Genomic DNA, 15897 nt, shown 5'->3' with positions numbered 1-15897 from the left:
TAAAACCATACAATTGTTTAATCGCCTCCTCATGTTATTACATAGACACAACAGATTTGAGCAAGAATCGTGGAAGTTCACACACATGATTTGCTTTCGGAACCACATAAAATGATATGGCAGGACGGATCAGGCCCCCGGGCCTCGAGTTTGATGTCATTGGGGTAAGGCAATTGAGAACGGATTCTCATTTGCAATGCTGACCTGGGAATGATCTAGACTCTGAATCAGTCTATCGTAGTCCAAGAGGAGGTGAGCAGAAAGGTGAAGCTCTCAATTTAGTGGAGAGAAAAGTCTGGGCTTCCACGTTTAAGCTGTTGCCTTTATGACACGATCCCAAATGAATTGTAGAAAATGGATGGAAGGACTTTTAAGACTTGTAACAAGTACGAAAGTTAGTAGCATTATCTTCGACATTTTTACATTTAAAAAATAGCAGTGGTTTACTTATTTGTCCACTACACCGACTGTTAAGAATGTTAATTTATTACAATGCCTCGACAGTTAAAAAAGGTTTTGGAATGGGAACAGTTCAACCCTTCCGTCCCCAAAATGGACTTAACTTAAAAACTGTTCCATTTTCCAAGGTGCAAAGCTACAGCATATTTTCTTAGCTGCTTCTTGTCTGATGGCAGTCATCCTCTTTCAAGCTTTACACACAAACGCAAAACAGACATTCCAGTGTTCATTAGCAATTTCCAAGAATGTTGGGATGTGACAATATCATGGCTAGTACTCAAGCTGGAAACAATTTTCCCAGAACCACAGAAAACAATACAAGCACATGCAAAGACTTAAGCTCCCCAAAAGTAAACTGATATTCATTTTTAAACACAGTTAAGTGGTTTCTAATCAGATGTTTTTTTTTTTAACATAGTCATAAATTGACATGTGGCATTCTGGTGCAGGGTGGGGATCCAGATGATGATAGCTGGGGAAATTTGAGCCTGCAGCCCTGCCCTGGCATTTGAATATAAAACAGATAATATCCAGACTGGATACAGCTCAACACGAGTTGTAGCCTAAGGACCACTGGCAGGTTTAAGTTGCAGCTTTATGTGTGACAAACTTTTTCCCCACTGAGGCTTGGATATGACGAGTGGGGGTTGGGGGGACTAGGATATGCGGCCAAGCATTACAGCAGAAAACAATTATCCACGTAATGGCAAATGTTCATTCTTTTCCCTGCTTCAAACCCAAACCCACAGCCCTGTCAATGTAATCAGAGAGACATTTTCAAAGGAAGCAGTTGGGCAGGAAAATTCCAACTTCATAGCAACGTAGCAGTGATATTGCAGGACAGAGACACCATAGAGCCAAAGAAAAGGCTTGAGTCTAAGTCATCTGATACAATTACTGTGTGCCACCTTGCCCTGAATACAAATATCAACATAATCTTCATAAATGAGCTAAGTCTATTCACTTTGGCCGAAACCCCCTCTGGACACCCAGTAACTGTAGGTGCTTGAGCGGGAAATTTTAATGGCTCTCCTGCAACAGTTTTTGTAACAAATCTCTTGACTTCAACTTCATTATGTTCACTATTGTTGCTTGGCAACTGCAGCCATCCATCTATTTTCCTTCGCTTAGCCGAGGTCGGGGTCACAGGGTCAGCAGTTTAAGCAGGGAAGCCCAGACTTCCCTTTCCCCAAACACTTTGTTCAGCTCTTCCGGGAGGAACTCAAGGCGTTCCCAGGCAAGGCGAGAGACGTAGTCTCTCCAGCGTGTCTTGGGTCAACCCCGGGGCCTCCTCCCGGTGGGATGTGCCCGGAACAGCTCACCAGGGAGGCATCCTAACCAGATGTCCGAGCCACCTCATCTGGCTCCTCTCAATGCGAAGGAGCAGTGGCTCGACTCTGAGCCCCTCCCAGATGATCGAGCTTCTCACCCTATCTCATAGGGAGAGCCCGGATACCCTACAGAGGAAACTCATTTTGGCCGCTTGTATCCATGATTTTGTTCTTTCGGTCACGATCCATAGTGTGACGATAGGTGAGACGAGGAACGTAGACCAACCGGTAAATCTTCACCACAACACTCTGATACAGAGTACGGATTACTGCGGACGATGCATCTGTCTGTCGATCTCCCACTACATTCTTCTCGTAAACAAGACCACGAGATACTTGAACTCTTTCAATTGGAGCAGGATCTCCTCACTCACAGCTTGATGACACCGTCAGAACCACATCTGCAACAAGCAGCGATGTGACACTAACGGTCACTAAACCACACCCACTCAACACCCCCGCTACACCTAGAAATTCTGTCCACGAAGGTAATGAACATAATTTGTTACAAAGGGGAGTCTTGGTGGCGTCCAACCCTCACTGGAAATGAATCTGATTTACTGCTGTAAATCCAGACCAAAGTCTGACACTAGTCGTACAGGGACCGAACAGCCCATATCAGGGAGTCCGGCACCCCATAGACCCGCATCACCCCCCACAGGACTCCATGAGGGACACAGTTGAACGCCTTCTCCAAGTCCATAGAACGCATGTAGACTGGTTGGGCAAACTCCCATGCACCCATGAGGACCCTGCTAATGGTGTAGAGCTGGTCGACTGTTACACAGCCAGGATGAAAACCACACTGCTCCTCCTGAAACTGAGATTCAACTTCCTGATGAACCCTCCTCTCCAGTCCTCCTCTAAAGTCCATTTATGTTATTCATCATGGTGGGTCATTTGAGCCGTGCTTTGTCTGGTCCTGCACCTAGGATCTGTTTGTCATTGGTGATGCTGCCAGGGGGGTAAAGCCCCAGATGATTTGGCTCTTAGGATCATTGGGAAACACAAACCCCTCTACCATGATAAGGTGACGGGTCAGGGAGGAGAGCAACTGTATCAATAAACAAAAAAGGAAAATATAATATTTTAATAATGAATTAATCTGCCACAGTTAATTAAGGAAGTCCATACTAGGTTCATCTTTTAGATCAAATGTATATATACAAAGTAGCTTTATTTCATTACAATCACAATGAAGGCCATGGAAAATGACAACCACAGAAACCATAAAAACAATAGCGCTTACACACAAACACATCCATCCATCCATTTTCTACCGCTTATCCGGGTCGGGTCGCGGGGGCAGTAGCTTTAGCAGGGACGCCCAGACTTCCCTCTCCCCAGCCACTTCATCCAGCTCTTCCGGAGGGATCCTGAGGCGTTCCCAGGCCAGCCGAAGGACGTAGTCTCTCCAGCGTGTCCTGGGTCGTCCCCGGGGCCTCCTCCCGGTGGGACGTGCCCGGAACACCTCACCAGGGAGGCGTCCGGGAGGCATCCGAATCAGATGCCCCAGCCACCTCATCTGGCTCCTCTCAATGCGGAGGAGCAGCGGCTCTACTCTGAGATCCTCCCGGATGACCGAGCTTCTCACCCTATCTCTAAGGGAGAGCCCGGACACCCTGCGGAGGAAACTCATTTCGGCCGCTTGTATCCGGGATCTCGTTCTTTCGGTCACGACCCGCAGCTCATGACCATCGGTGAGGGTAGGAACGAAGATCGACCGGTAAATTGAGAGCTTCGCCTTTCGGCTTAGCTACTTCTTTACCACAACGGACCGATACAAAGTCCGCATCACTGCAGACGCTGCACCGATCCGTCTGTCGATCTCCCGTTCCATTCTTCCCTCACTCGTGAACAAGACCCCAAGATACTTGAACTCCTCCACTTGGGGCAGGATCTCATCCCCGACCTGGAGAGGGCATGCCACCCTTTTCCGACTGAGGACCATGGTCTCAGATTTGGAGGTGCTGATTCTCATCCCAGTCGCTTCACACACAGCTGCGAACTGTTCCAGTGAGAGTTGGAGCTCACGGTTTGATGAAGCCAACAGAACCACATTATCAGCAAAAAGCAGAGATGCAATACTGAGGCCACCAAACCGGACCCCCTCTACGCCTTGGCTGCGCCTAGAAATTCTGTCCATAAAAGTTATGAACAGAATCGGCGACAAAGGGCAGCCTTGGCGGAGTCCAACCCTCACCGGGAACGAGTCCGACTTACTGCCGGATATGCGGACCAAACTCTGACTCCGGTCGTACAGGGACCGAACAGCCCGTATCAGTGGGTTCGGTACCCCATACTCAAGCACCCTCCACAGGACTTCCCGAGGGACACGGTCGAACGCCTTCTCCAAGTCCACAAAACACATGTAGACTGGTTGGGCGAACTCCCATGCACCCTCGAGGACCCTGCCGAGGGTGTAGAGCTGGTCCACTGTTCCACGGCCAGGACGAAAACCACACTGCTCCTCCTGAATCTGAGATTCGACTTCCCGACGGACCCTCCTCTCCAGCACCCCTGAATAGACCTTACCAGGGAGGCTGAGTAGTGTGATCCCCCTGTAGTTGGAACACACCCTCCGGTACCCCTTCTTAAAAAGGGGGACCACCACCCCAGTCTGCCAATCCAGAGGCACTATCCCCGATGTCCACGCGATGTTGCAGAGGCGTGTCAACCAGGACAGCCCCACAACATCCAGAGCCTTTAGGAACTCCGGGCGAATCTCATCCACCCCCGGGGCCCTGCCACCGAGGAGCTTTTTAACTACCTCGGTGACCTCAAACCCAGAGATAGGAGAGCCCGCCTCAGAGAACCCACACTCTGCTTCCTCATGGGAAGGCGTGTCGGTGGAATTGAGGAGGTCTTCGAAGTATTCTCCCCACCGACTCACAACGTCCCGAGTCGAGGTCAGCAGCGCCCCATCCCCACTATACACAGTGTTGGTGGTGCACTGCTTTCCTCTCCTGAGACGTCGGATGGTGGACCAGAATTTCCTCGAAGCCGTCCGGAGGTCTTTCTCCATGGCCTCATCGAACTCCTCCCATACCCGAGTTTTTGCTTCAGCGACCACCAGAACTGCATTCCACTTGGCCAGCCGGTACCCATCAGCTGCCTCAGGAGTCCCACAGGCCCAATAGGACTCCTTCTTCAGCTTGACGGCATCCCTCACCATTGGTGTCCACCAACGGGTTCGGGGATTGCCGCCACGACAGGCACCGACCACCTTACGGCCACAGCTCCGGTCTGCCGCCTCAGCAATGGAGGCGCGGAACATGGTCCACTCGGACTCGATGTCCCCCGCCTCCCCCGGAACATGAGCAAAGTTCTGTCGGAGGTGGGAGTTGAAACTCCTTCTGACAGGGGAGTCTGCCAGACGTTCCCAGCAGACCCTCACAATACGTTTGGGCCTGCCACGTCGGACCGGCATCTTCCCCCACCATCGAAGCCAACTCACCACCAGGTGGTGATCAGTTGACAGCTCCGCCCCTCTCTTCACCCGAGTGTCCAAGACATGTGGCCGCAAGTCCGATGACACGACCACAAAGTCGATCATCGAACTGCAACCTAGGGTGTCCTGGTGCCAAGTGCACGTGTGGACACCCTAATGCTTGAACATGGTGTTCGTTATGGACAATCCATGACGAGCACAGAAGTCCAATAACAGAACACCGCTCGGGTTCTGATCGGGGGGGCCAGGTCTCACTGTCATTGCCCACGTGAGCATTGAAGTCCCCCAACAGAACAATGGAATCCCCAGCGGGAGCGCTCTCCAGCACCCCCTCCAAGGACTCCAAAAAGGGTGGGTACTCTGAACTGTTGTTTGGTGCATAGGCACAAACAACAGTCAGGACCCGTCCCCCCACCCGAAGGCGGAGGGAGGCTACCCTCTCGTCCACCGGGGTGAACCCCAACGTACAGGCGCCGAGCCGGGGGGCAATAAGTATACCCACACCTGCTCGGCGCCTCTCACCGTGGGCAACTCCAGAGTGAAAGAGAGTCCAACCCCTCTCGAGAGGACTGGTACCAGAGCCCAAGCTGTGTGTGGAGGCGAGTCAGACTATATCTAGTCGGAACTTCTCGACCTCACACACCAGCTCGGCTCCTTCCCTGCCAGAGAGGTGACATTCCACGTCCCTAGAGCCAGCTTCTGAAGCCGGGGATCGGATCGCCAAGGTCCCCGCCTTCGGCCACCGCACCCGACCCCTATGGCCCCTTCCACAGGTGGTGAGCCCATGGGAAGGGGGACCCACGTTACCCTTTCGGGCTGTGCCCGGCCGGGCACCATGGGTGCAGGCCCGGCCACCAGGTGCTCGCCTTCGAGCCCCACCATCAGGCCTGGCTCCAGTGGGGGGCCCCGGTGACCCGCGTCCGGGCAAGGGAAAACGAAGTCCATTGTTTGTCGTCATCATTAGGGGTCTTTGAGCCGTGCTTTGTCTGGTCCCTCACCTAGGACCTGTTTGTCATGGGTGACCCTGCCAGGGGCATAAAGCCCCAGACAACTTCGCTCCTAGGATCACTGGGACACACAAACCCCTCCACCACGACAAGGTGACTGCTCAAGGAGGGGCACACAAACACAACCTAACCATTTTCTGTCTGCATTGCTAATACTGTAAACAACAGCAGAGAGTCTCCCTTTTGAACAGCAGTCATGAGTAACACTGACGTTGTTTGAACCAAGTGGCCAAGTGTACAACAAAAAGCCTCCCAGGTTTTAACGGATCAATGAAAATCAATGGCGACTCAACACTCATTTTGGCGGTAGGAGGACAGAAGGGCCATTATTTACCATTATTATTTATGCATTTCGCAGCGCTGCTAAGCTCATTCTGTTGCATTGTACTGCTGCAAGTATCTCGCAATGACAAAGACTACTGTATTCTTTCAACAGATTTCAGGGCACTCAAATACTTTGACAGCTCTAACGGCACGTCGTAAGACAAAAAACATTCTAACAGCTAAACCAGGTTTACAGACCAGTAAGTCCCTTTGACCCATTAACGAGATTGGTTGTGAATTTTGTGGTAGAAATTAAATTATAATTGATACAAAACAAAATGTGGTTTGTATTGTGCAACTTCAAGCCAATACATTTCTCTATCAGTCACAGAAATGAACAGTAATTACATTTTGGGAAATAGTAAATACAAGGAAGGATAATTATTTCATTTCGACTGCAAAGACCATTCCAACACTCAAAGGTGAATTGTAATCGCTCACTTCTTTCCGACGAACAAATTACCAGGAAGCACGCCCCTCTAACGTATATTTAGTCACTACTACGTGAAAATATAGTGTAATATACGATTGTATAAGCCAAGGATATCTTCTTACCTTGTTTCCACAGTACAGTACTACACCCGCCCCGGGGCTCTATGACCGCATAAAGTCAGACAAAAGTATGCTCGTCTTTTTCTTCTGCGGACGTAAAACTGGAGAAAAGTGGCCCGGTCCTAATCTACACACTGAAAGGGTAGCAAATGTAACGCTAGGTGACGGAAGCTAGATTTAAATGATTCCCAAAATCTGGCGAAAAGAGCAAGGCAGACCGCAGCCCACTGTGTCCTCTTTGCGCTGTCAGCTAATAACTTCACACACGCGCAAACACACACGTGCGCGCGCCTCCGCAAAAAGCCTTGGTTTACATTTCCACTCGTGCTGCCTTCAAGTGCTCCAACATATATGGAACATTTCAGCCCTCCGCTCTATGATAAGTCATTTCTTTCAATTTCTTTTCATTTCATTCAAACCTTTTAATTGAAACGAACGACTAGGGTAAAAGAAATATTTTTAATCAGCATTTTAAGCATGTGTCCGAGGTGTAAAACTGTTTCTATCGCTGGCCACATCGCAGTAATGGTTGACCTCGTGGGTTATAGCGGTGAAAAACATCACACGGCACTATGGTGCTGGCCTGAACGGCCCCTAGTTGCACTGCGGTCAAGCCAGCCTCCACTCGTAAAGTAGCAGTCAAGCCAGCCGCCCCTAATTTTGTTCATACTAGGCCATTACAGTAATAAGTCGCCAACTCGCGGCGAAAGCCACCGTCAAAATAAAAGCCTACCATTAATACGGACGTCAATGCTATTTGGTGAAGGAATGCAAACAGCAAGGTTAATTTGCATCTTGCGATGCATTAAAAATGTAGTTTAATTGATATCTTATGAAAAATAAATGGACTGCACTTATATAGCGCTTAACAAAGTCTCACATTCACACACACATTCATAAACCAATGGGCGACTGCTGCCATGGAAGGCACTGCCATGCCCACTGGAAGCAAATTAGGGTTCAGTGTCTTGCCCAAGGACACTTTGACATGCGGACAGTCGTAGCAGGGATTTGAACCTGCTCTACCTACTGAGCCAAAGCCACCCCAAAATAATCCCATCGGTATCGCAAGACAAGTCCAGATCTGTGTGACAGACCACCAAGGATTCCACTAAAAGAGGTTTGATGAAGATCTGATATTGTATTTCAAAATAAAAGTCTCTGAAAACTGCATACTTTGCTGTCATTACCCCTGACTCAAAGAAATCTTTAAAAAAAAAATAATCAATGAGATATCGCAACACCAGTCCAGTACTGGGGGACACGACACCACCTCAGGTCTCCAACAAAAGTGCCCCCTCCCACAGGTGGTGAGCCCATGGGAAGGGGAACCCACGTTACCCTTTCGGGCTGTGCCCGGCCGGGCCCCATTAGTACAGGGCCGGCCACCAGGCTCTCGCCTTCAAGCCCCACCTCTAGCCCTGGCTCCAGAGGGGGGCCCTGGTGACCTGCGTCCGGGCAAGGGAAAACTGAGTCCATAGTTTGTCGTCGTCATAAGGGTTCTTTGAGCTGTGCTTTGTCTGGTCCCTCACCAAGGACCTGTTTGTCATGGGTGACCCTGCCAGCGGCATAAAGCCCCAGACAACATAGCTCCTAGGATCATTGGGACACACAAACCCCTCCACCACGATAAGGTGACAACTTCCAGGAGGAGTGATTTAAAACATTCAGAAAAAAACATCTAAGAGACATGTTGGAGACCTGAGGTGGTGTAGTGTCCCCCAGAACTGGACTGTTGTTGCGATATCTCAAATTTTTTTTAAATTAATGTTTTAAATCAGTGGTAGTGACAGTGAAATATGCAGAGTTGAGGGGACTTTTATTTTGATATGCCACATCAGATTTGGGTGGGATCACTTTTGTTGGAGACATGAGGTAGTGTAGTGTCCCCCAGTACTGGACTGGTGTTGCAATATCTCATAAAAAAAATTAAATTCATGTTTTAAATCAGTGGTAGTGACAGTGAAATATACCAAATTCAGGGGACTTTTATTTTGAAATGCCACAACAGATTTGGGTGGGACCACTTTTGTTGGAGACCTGGGGTGGTGTTGTGTCCCCCAGAACTGGACTGGTGTTGTGATATCTCATAGATTATTTTTAATGAAGTTTTGAAATCCGTGGTAATGGCAATGAAATATACCAATTTCAGGGGACTTTTATTTTGAAATGCCTCATCAGATTTGGGTGGCACCTCTTTTGTTCGAGACCTGGGGTGGTGCAGTGTCCCCCCCAGAACTGATGTGGCATTTCAAAATGCCACATACGTCCAACCGTCCATACGTCCAATGACTGCGACTTTACGAGTGGAGGCTGGCTTGACCGCAGTCTCGTTGCCCCCCCCCGCCCACCCGTGATTTGGCCTATCCAAACCTGCCCAAAAAACAAACGTCGGTGGACACCTGAACGTATATGTGCTGCATGTAACTCCAGTACAATATTTAAGTTGACTCTGATGTACAAGCATCTGCGATTGTATAGACTAACTGTGAACTATGTCGATCCATTGCTTTGACAGAACTATTTTTAAAAGAATTAAGAGTCGAGTTTCCCAAGTCTAGTTTCCCCTTGAGCTACTCTCCTTTTGATGACTTATGTTGTTTTCATGTTTGCCACCATTACAATCCCAAACTATTATGAGGCTCCTGCAGGTCTGGTTTAAGTGAATAAATACTCTAGAATTCTAAATTACAGACCAACTGACCCCATTATAACCCTTTGAGACTGACACAATCATTAATAATTTAATTATTGTACACAGTAGTGAGGCCTTGACTTTCTTTCATCCTCACTGCCTCCTGGGAATCACTGTGCTTCCTGAACCAAATAAGTTGTTATGGAGGCATGTTGAGTCAAAATGAAGCTAAACTGATTTATTGATGGTCAGGAATCATGAGACTGCAGTCACGCTTCCACTTCATGTGACTTCAACTTGACATTTACTATATGTACAACAGCTTTCAAATACTGTAAATTCATGTCCAAGTTTGTTGTTTCAGTAGTCGTTAATTCCAACAAAACTAACAACCAATAATGGCCGAGTATGTATCACAATCACATACAATTAATACAAACACTACAATGTTCCTCGGTGACAGCTTACATGTGATGTATGCTGCGTATACTGTACACCAATAAACCCCAAGAGCCAACTGAAATTTGGATATAAAAAGGTCAAATCAGTTTGAAAATTCTTATTCCTGTTCAAAATGATAGAGCATCGAGCTTGTGGTAAACGTGTCGCCTTGTAAGTCACATTGTAGGGACAGTAACGCAGAGGGGTGGAGCTGACCTTTGATACAAGCGTTCACTGTGTCACCTACAGGACAAATGGGGCAAGTAGCCTGATGCCATGTTGCCTTACACCACATTACATTATGAGCAATGTGGTGTTAAAACAAGAAAACATGAACATGTTTAATCCACAAATAGTATTTTTGCCTTAAAACAAACCTCCCTGCTTTGACATATGCACCAAATTAAGAACATAGTTCGACACCGGCCTCCACCAAAGAGAGATGCAGTCGTAAAGATTACTCATGTGGAGAGACAAGTTACACAAGAGACCTCAGAGCTGGAGCACCAGGAAATGAGCTGGGATTCTTGGGAGCTGCAGGAGCAAATCAAACACTCAGTCTGTCACACATTCTCTATCCAATCACTTCCTCTCCTCTTCACATAGCCAGCTGTTTGAGATCATACCGTAAATGCTCAAACAGCTGCCCAAATCACCGGTCCCCAGACATGACGAAAGCCGCGCAAAGGAGGGGGTTGCTGTACATCTGGGTCAGCAACTCTTAGGTCCATTGGACTCTCAAACGAAAAGAAGGCTGAATATTCATTTTTATTATCAAATGAATGTCAACTACAGACTTTTTTTTTTTGCACTGTGAAGATGGTAAATTTGCCCCCAGCTTCCACTGCAATCATTTGCATTTGGAGTCACGAGTCCTCAGTTAACAGTCTTGTATACTATCAATTTCCATCATTTCACTTGGGCGTAGCAATAATCGGAGGGCGCAGATTGGATCTTGGAAGAGTGAGGACATTTTTTTTCCCCACTTCTTGTAGATCCCTACAGGAATGTGCTCTTTCAGTCGCCATGGAGAGGGAAACAGCGATACATGGTGTTGTAGGACAAAGCTTACCACTCAATGGATGGGGTTACAGGCCCCCCAGGCTGTGAAAGGTTTACATAAATCAAGCCTAGTCAGGAGCACCCAGATCCACGACACCCCTGCCGTGGCCTTTAGGTTTCAACCAAACAGACCTGCACAAACACCGCTGGACCGCATCCAGACACAGGATACACTGAGCAGCTTTGAGAAATGCTCCAGTAACCTGGCTCACCCCTGAAGTCATTTGCATACGAACACTGTTTTAAAAGTAGGGATGAATCTACTGTAGCTGTACCTATATATGCAGCAATATTAAGGTTTTCTTCTCTTTTACACGGATTACATATGATGGTCCCCGGATCAATTATTCTGACAAACCTGAAACAAAATTACGCGAAAAAGAATATCTTGATGGGCAGAACTAACCTAAAATGCAAATATGGCCATTATTTGCATTTTTTACCAATCTTTCACAGTCTATTTTCACATACATACACCGTTGTTATGCAACAACCAGACAGGGTTAATGTGGTCAGTCGTTTGGTACACACATCTCTGTCCAGGCTTCTCGGTAATAATAATGAGAAAGAAAAAAAAAGAGGACTGTCCACTAAAAAATTAGTTGCACGTACACAAGGGAACTTGTATCCCTTCTCCCTCACCACCTTTGTTACCCATCATAAAAGGATGAGTACACCATACATTGGTCTGCTTTGTTTTTTATTATTATACTGTATATTTGTATAACAGTTGGGCATTTTAAAATGTCAATTTAACCCGTAAAGTTAACAAAGGTTTTATGACGGAGACAGTTTGACCCTAGAACGGATTAATTTAACATACACTCTTTGCTAGGGGAGGGGGGAATAAATAAATCAGAGGTCCACCAGTGTTGCAGAATGGATTGTAGTCAAATCTACAGTTTCCACTGCATTTTGAACTTGCATACAAATTACGTTTTTGAGAGTAGCACAAATCAAACATTACTGCAGGTTTGGTGTTAGTTTGTGGGCAGCACACCAAAGGGGCTTGTTCTACCTGAACTTAGGCTGTAGTGGTTAAGCGGGTCGGCCACCCATGCATTGTCCTGTATTACACTCTCCATCTCCAAATCTGCATGCATCCAGATGGACAGATCGACCAACAGAAAGATGGATGAATGGATGGATGGAGACATGAGAGAAGCAGCAGAGGGAGAAAAGCACTTCAAGTTAGAACAAATAGCAATTGTTTACTGGTCTCAGATTACCACAATGTGACCGTATCGAAAATCATCTCAAATCTGACAAACAAACTCCAACACAATCACAGTCCAAATGTTTAAGTGCGCTAGTGAGACAGAGATGCATGGAGCGGGTGGAAGTAGTAGTATACCAACACGCACAGGGAGGGAAGAGACTCCATGAGGCAGGCGGCAGGCCAGAGCACGGGGACGCTGAGGCAGAGGAGTCAGAGTCAAATGCAACAGATCGAGACACATGCAATTACTACATAGAGTTCAACTGTGTGCAATGAGACATCAGTATTAAAGATGCATCAAAGCAGTGAGAATAAGCAATGCAGGTTGTAACAACGGTACAGTATTTGCTGTGTGACTGACAATGAACTTGAGCCTTGGTCTGCCCATTTAGCATAATAATGCTTGTGACAGCAGCAGCGTTTAGGAAACTACAGTAAATAGTAACGATTGGCTATTTGTATTTTATGAAAAAAATAATAATTATTATAAATATATTTAATCAATTACAGTAGCAATAAAAACAACTACAAGGGGCAGTCAAAAAGTAATGAACGTAGTATTAATGATTTTTTTTTAGGTAATTTTCCCGGTTTGTAGTTTAAATACTTGACATTTTATTTATTTAAAAAAAGGTTTTGTTTACGCTTGGCCTTTTCCTGTTGGCCATTTTGGAAATGAGGTCATTGTTGGATGCTTATCAGAAGCAGAGAGCTGTGATTGAATTTCTTGCTTTGTATGGGGAACCACCACTAAACATGTTCAAAAGGTTGCATAATGTGCATGGGGAAGCTGCATGAGGCTACAGTACAGTCAAAAAGTGGGTGTCCAGGCTCTAAGGTGTAGAAAAAGAGGCTGCAGACCATCTTCAGCAGTTACAACTGGAAATAGTGTGAGGGTCAAGGCACTGATTCAAGAGTCACCATTGATGACATCGCCATCCCGCGTTATCATTGATGACATAAACCTAACCCCATACACATTCTGCAATCTTTTGAAAATGATTAGCGGTGGTTCACCTTCCAAAGCAATAAATTCAATCACAGCTCTGCTTCTGATAGGCATCCAACAATGGCCTTATTTCCAAAATTGCTGACAGGAAGAGGACAGGCTTAAACATAACCTTTTTAAATAAGCCTTCAAACAACGAAGCTACAAACTGTGAACATTTCAGAAAAATATCAATTAGTAGGTTAAATTACATTGGGCTCATTACCTTTTGACTGCTCCTCGTATTTTGATTAAAATGAAAACACTCTCAAATGTGCATAAAGGGGCAAATTGTGGGAACACTGTAAATGTGCAATATGCATGCAAGTGAACCTGAACAAGCGGTGTTTACCAAAGCTGGAGAGTGTGCAGACATATTAATTAAAATCTCAACTTGTTCATGTGCTCCAACTGATTACAGTATCATGAGATGCATTTCGGTTCCATCTGATCAGTCAGTTGTTTTATCTTCCAAAGGCACTGGGAAATCCATCAACTAGTAATATGTATCATTGGTGTTCCCCCTCCCCCTCTTCCTTTATTTACACTCTTTTTGTACTTTATCGAGACATCGCAGTCTTTCTGATGAAAAGTAAAAGTAAGGGTTTGACTCTATATGGGATGACACATGCGCGCGCGCACACACACACACACACACCCTTCATCTAAAACTGAACTACTTCCTGCAAACACAGCCTCTATCTCCACTGTCACCAACGATTACTTCCTTCCGACAACCTTTCACTAAATGGTTCGAAAGTAAAGTGGAGGAGTACCTGGCTTCGGCACAGAGTTGGTCATGGACTGTGGCACTTTGTCATTTATGAGCTCCACACACTCACTGGGAAAGTAGCCAACCTGGAGGGAGTGAGAGGAGGTACAAAACAAACCAGAATAAAATCAGTCTAAGGGCGCAAGTAGTGCAGATCTCTGTTGAGGCCCAACACCTATGTCCTGTAGGTGGTGGTAAAGCCCACCGCCTTCTGTGGATTTGAATTTTTACAATGTTAAATGCCTAATGGCTGCAACAAAATGATGAATTAAATCACGGTGCTCTGATCGATTGGCCACGATCACGATCGGCTGATTTCCACGGAAAGCACGTGATCGGCAATGAAAGGCATTGATAGACCACGAAAAAAAAAAAAAAAAAAAAACTCCGATCACCCACAGCTCGTACTTTGCAGCTGCAGAGAACGTTTGCAGTGTAGCTCAAGGCTGGGCAGGTAAGCCAAACTTGAGCGTGCTCGAAGATGTTTATTGACACCCCAGTTGGGGTTTACTGTAAAACTGTAAAAAAAACAAGAAAAAAAAAGCACAAGAAAAATAATTACCCTCATTTTATATTTAAATACAAGAAGACACATTGTTCTAGAAATCGCCAGCTAGCTAACAGTGCTTGCTAAATGCTAACAGTCAATGGAAAACCCTATTGAAAGCCTAGCTAATATTAGCATTTGATCACAGGAGGGATTTACCTTCAAATATTGAATATTCACACACAAACACCGTAGTAACAGTTAATATAACAATACTCATTGGCATATATATTTCCTAATCTGTGAACAATTAGTTTAATGTGACTTTCTTCTACTCTTTTTTTTTTTTTTTTTTTTTTTTTAAGCTTACAGTAAACAAGCAGCTCCATGCATGCATGGCACTACACTGCCCCACAAGACGCACACAGTAGGAACAGCCTTTTCCTGACTGTGACATGAAATCAGACTAAACCTTCCTGTTTTAGGTCAATTAGGATTATCAAAATTTTTGTTAAATGCCAGAATAATGAGAGGATTCTTTTTTTAGATACATACGAGAGACAATACAGTCATGGCTAAAAACATTGGCACATTTTTACCCATCACTTTTTTTGCCTTTTTTTGTTTTCTATTATTTTAATATATTATTAATTTATTTGCAACTAATTTATTGTCTGGTTGTCCTTTGAAGTTACATTTAAAGTAATTTTAGTGACTGATGCGCAACTGTGACTTCAAGACTCATTCATATCGGAGAAAACGGCTTTTGAATAGCTGTCCACTGTTGTGACCAATATGCATGAAAGGGTTTTAATTACCGTAATATGGGAAGATTCAGAGGGCGGCACGGTGAACAACTGGTTAGCATATCTGCCTCACAGTTCTGAGGAACCGGGTTCAAATCCGGCCTCGGCTGTGTGGAGTTTGCATGTTCTCCTCGTGTCTGCGTGGGTTTTCTCCAGGTACCCCAGTTTCTTCCCACATCCCGAAAAACATGCATGGTAGGTTAATTGAAGACTCTAAATAGCCCATAGGTGTGAATGTGAGTGTGAATGGTTGTCTATATGTGTCTATATGTCTATATATGTAAACCGCCTCTCGCCCAGGGTCAGCTGGGATAGGCTCCGACATGCCCGCAACCCTAGTGAGGATAAGTGGCACAGAAAATG

General features: G+C 46.0%; 1 protein-coding gene across 10 annotated transcripts in view; it reads right to left on the bottom strand.

Annotated features, from left to right (window-relative positions):
• arhgap32b (Rho GTPase activating protein 32b) overlaps nt 1-15897 on the bottom strand; it is a 125138-nt gene that overhangs the window by 22873 nt on the left and 86368 nt on the right. For 5 of the 10 annotated variants that reach the window (XM_061701947.1, XM_061701952.1, XM_061701948.1 and 2 more), the window contains 3 exons: nt 14246-14327; nt 12621-12677; nt 12281-12355 (listed from right to left, as the gene is read on the bottom strand). The exons of 1 other annotated variant lie outside the window; for it this stretch is intronic. In XM_061701947.1, coding sequence (XP_061557931.1) covers nt 12281-12355; nt 12621-12677; nt 14246-14327 — 214 coding nt within the window. Of the gene's footprint in view, nt 1-7127; nt 8277-12280; nt 12356-12620; nt 12678-14245; nt 14328-15897 lie in introns of those variants that run through there. 4 more of the 10 variants (XM_061701949.1, XM_061701950.1, XM_061701951.1 and 1 more) reach the window with 4 other exon arrangements.

Source organism: Phycodurus eques, chromosome 17 (assembly GCF_024500275.1).
Source record: "Phycodurus eques isolate BA_2022a chromosome 17, UOR_Pequ_1.1, whole genome shotgun sequence".
NCBI lineage: Eukaryota > Metazoa > Chordata > Actinopteri > Syngnathiformes > Syngnathidae > Phycodurus > Phycodurus eques.
The sequence above is the reverse complement of the archived record's forward strand: the minus strand, read 5'-3'. Positions and strand labels throughout refer to the sequence as shown.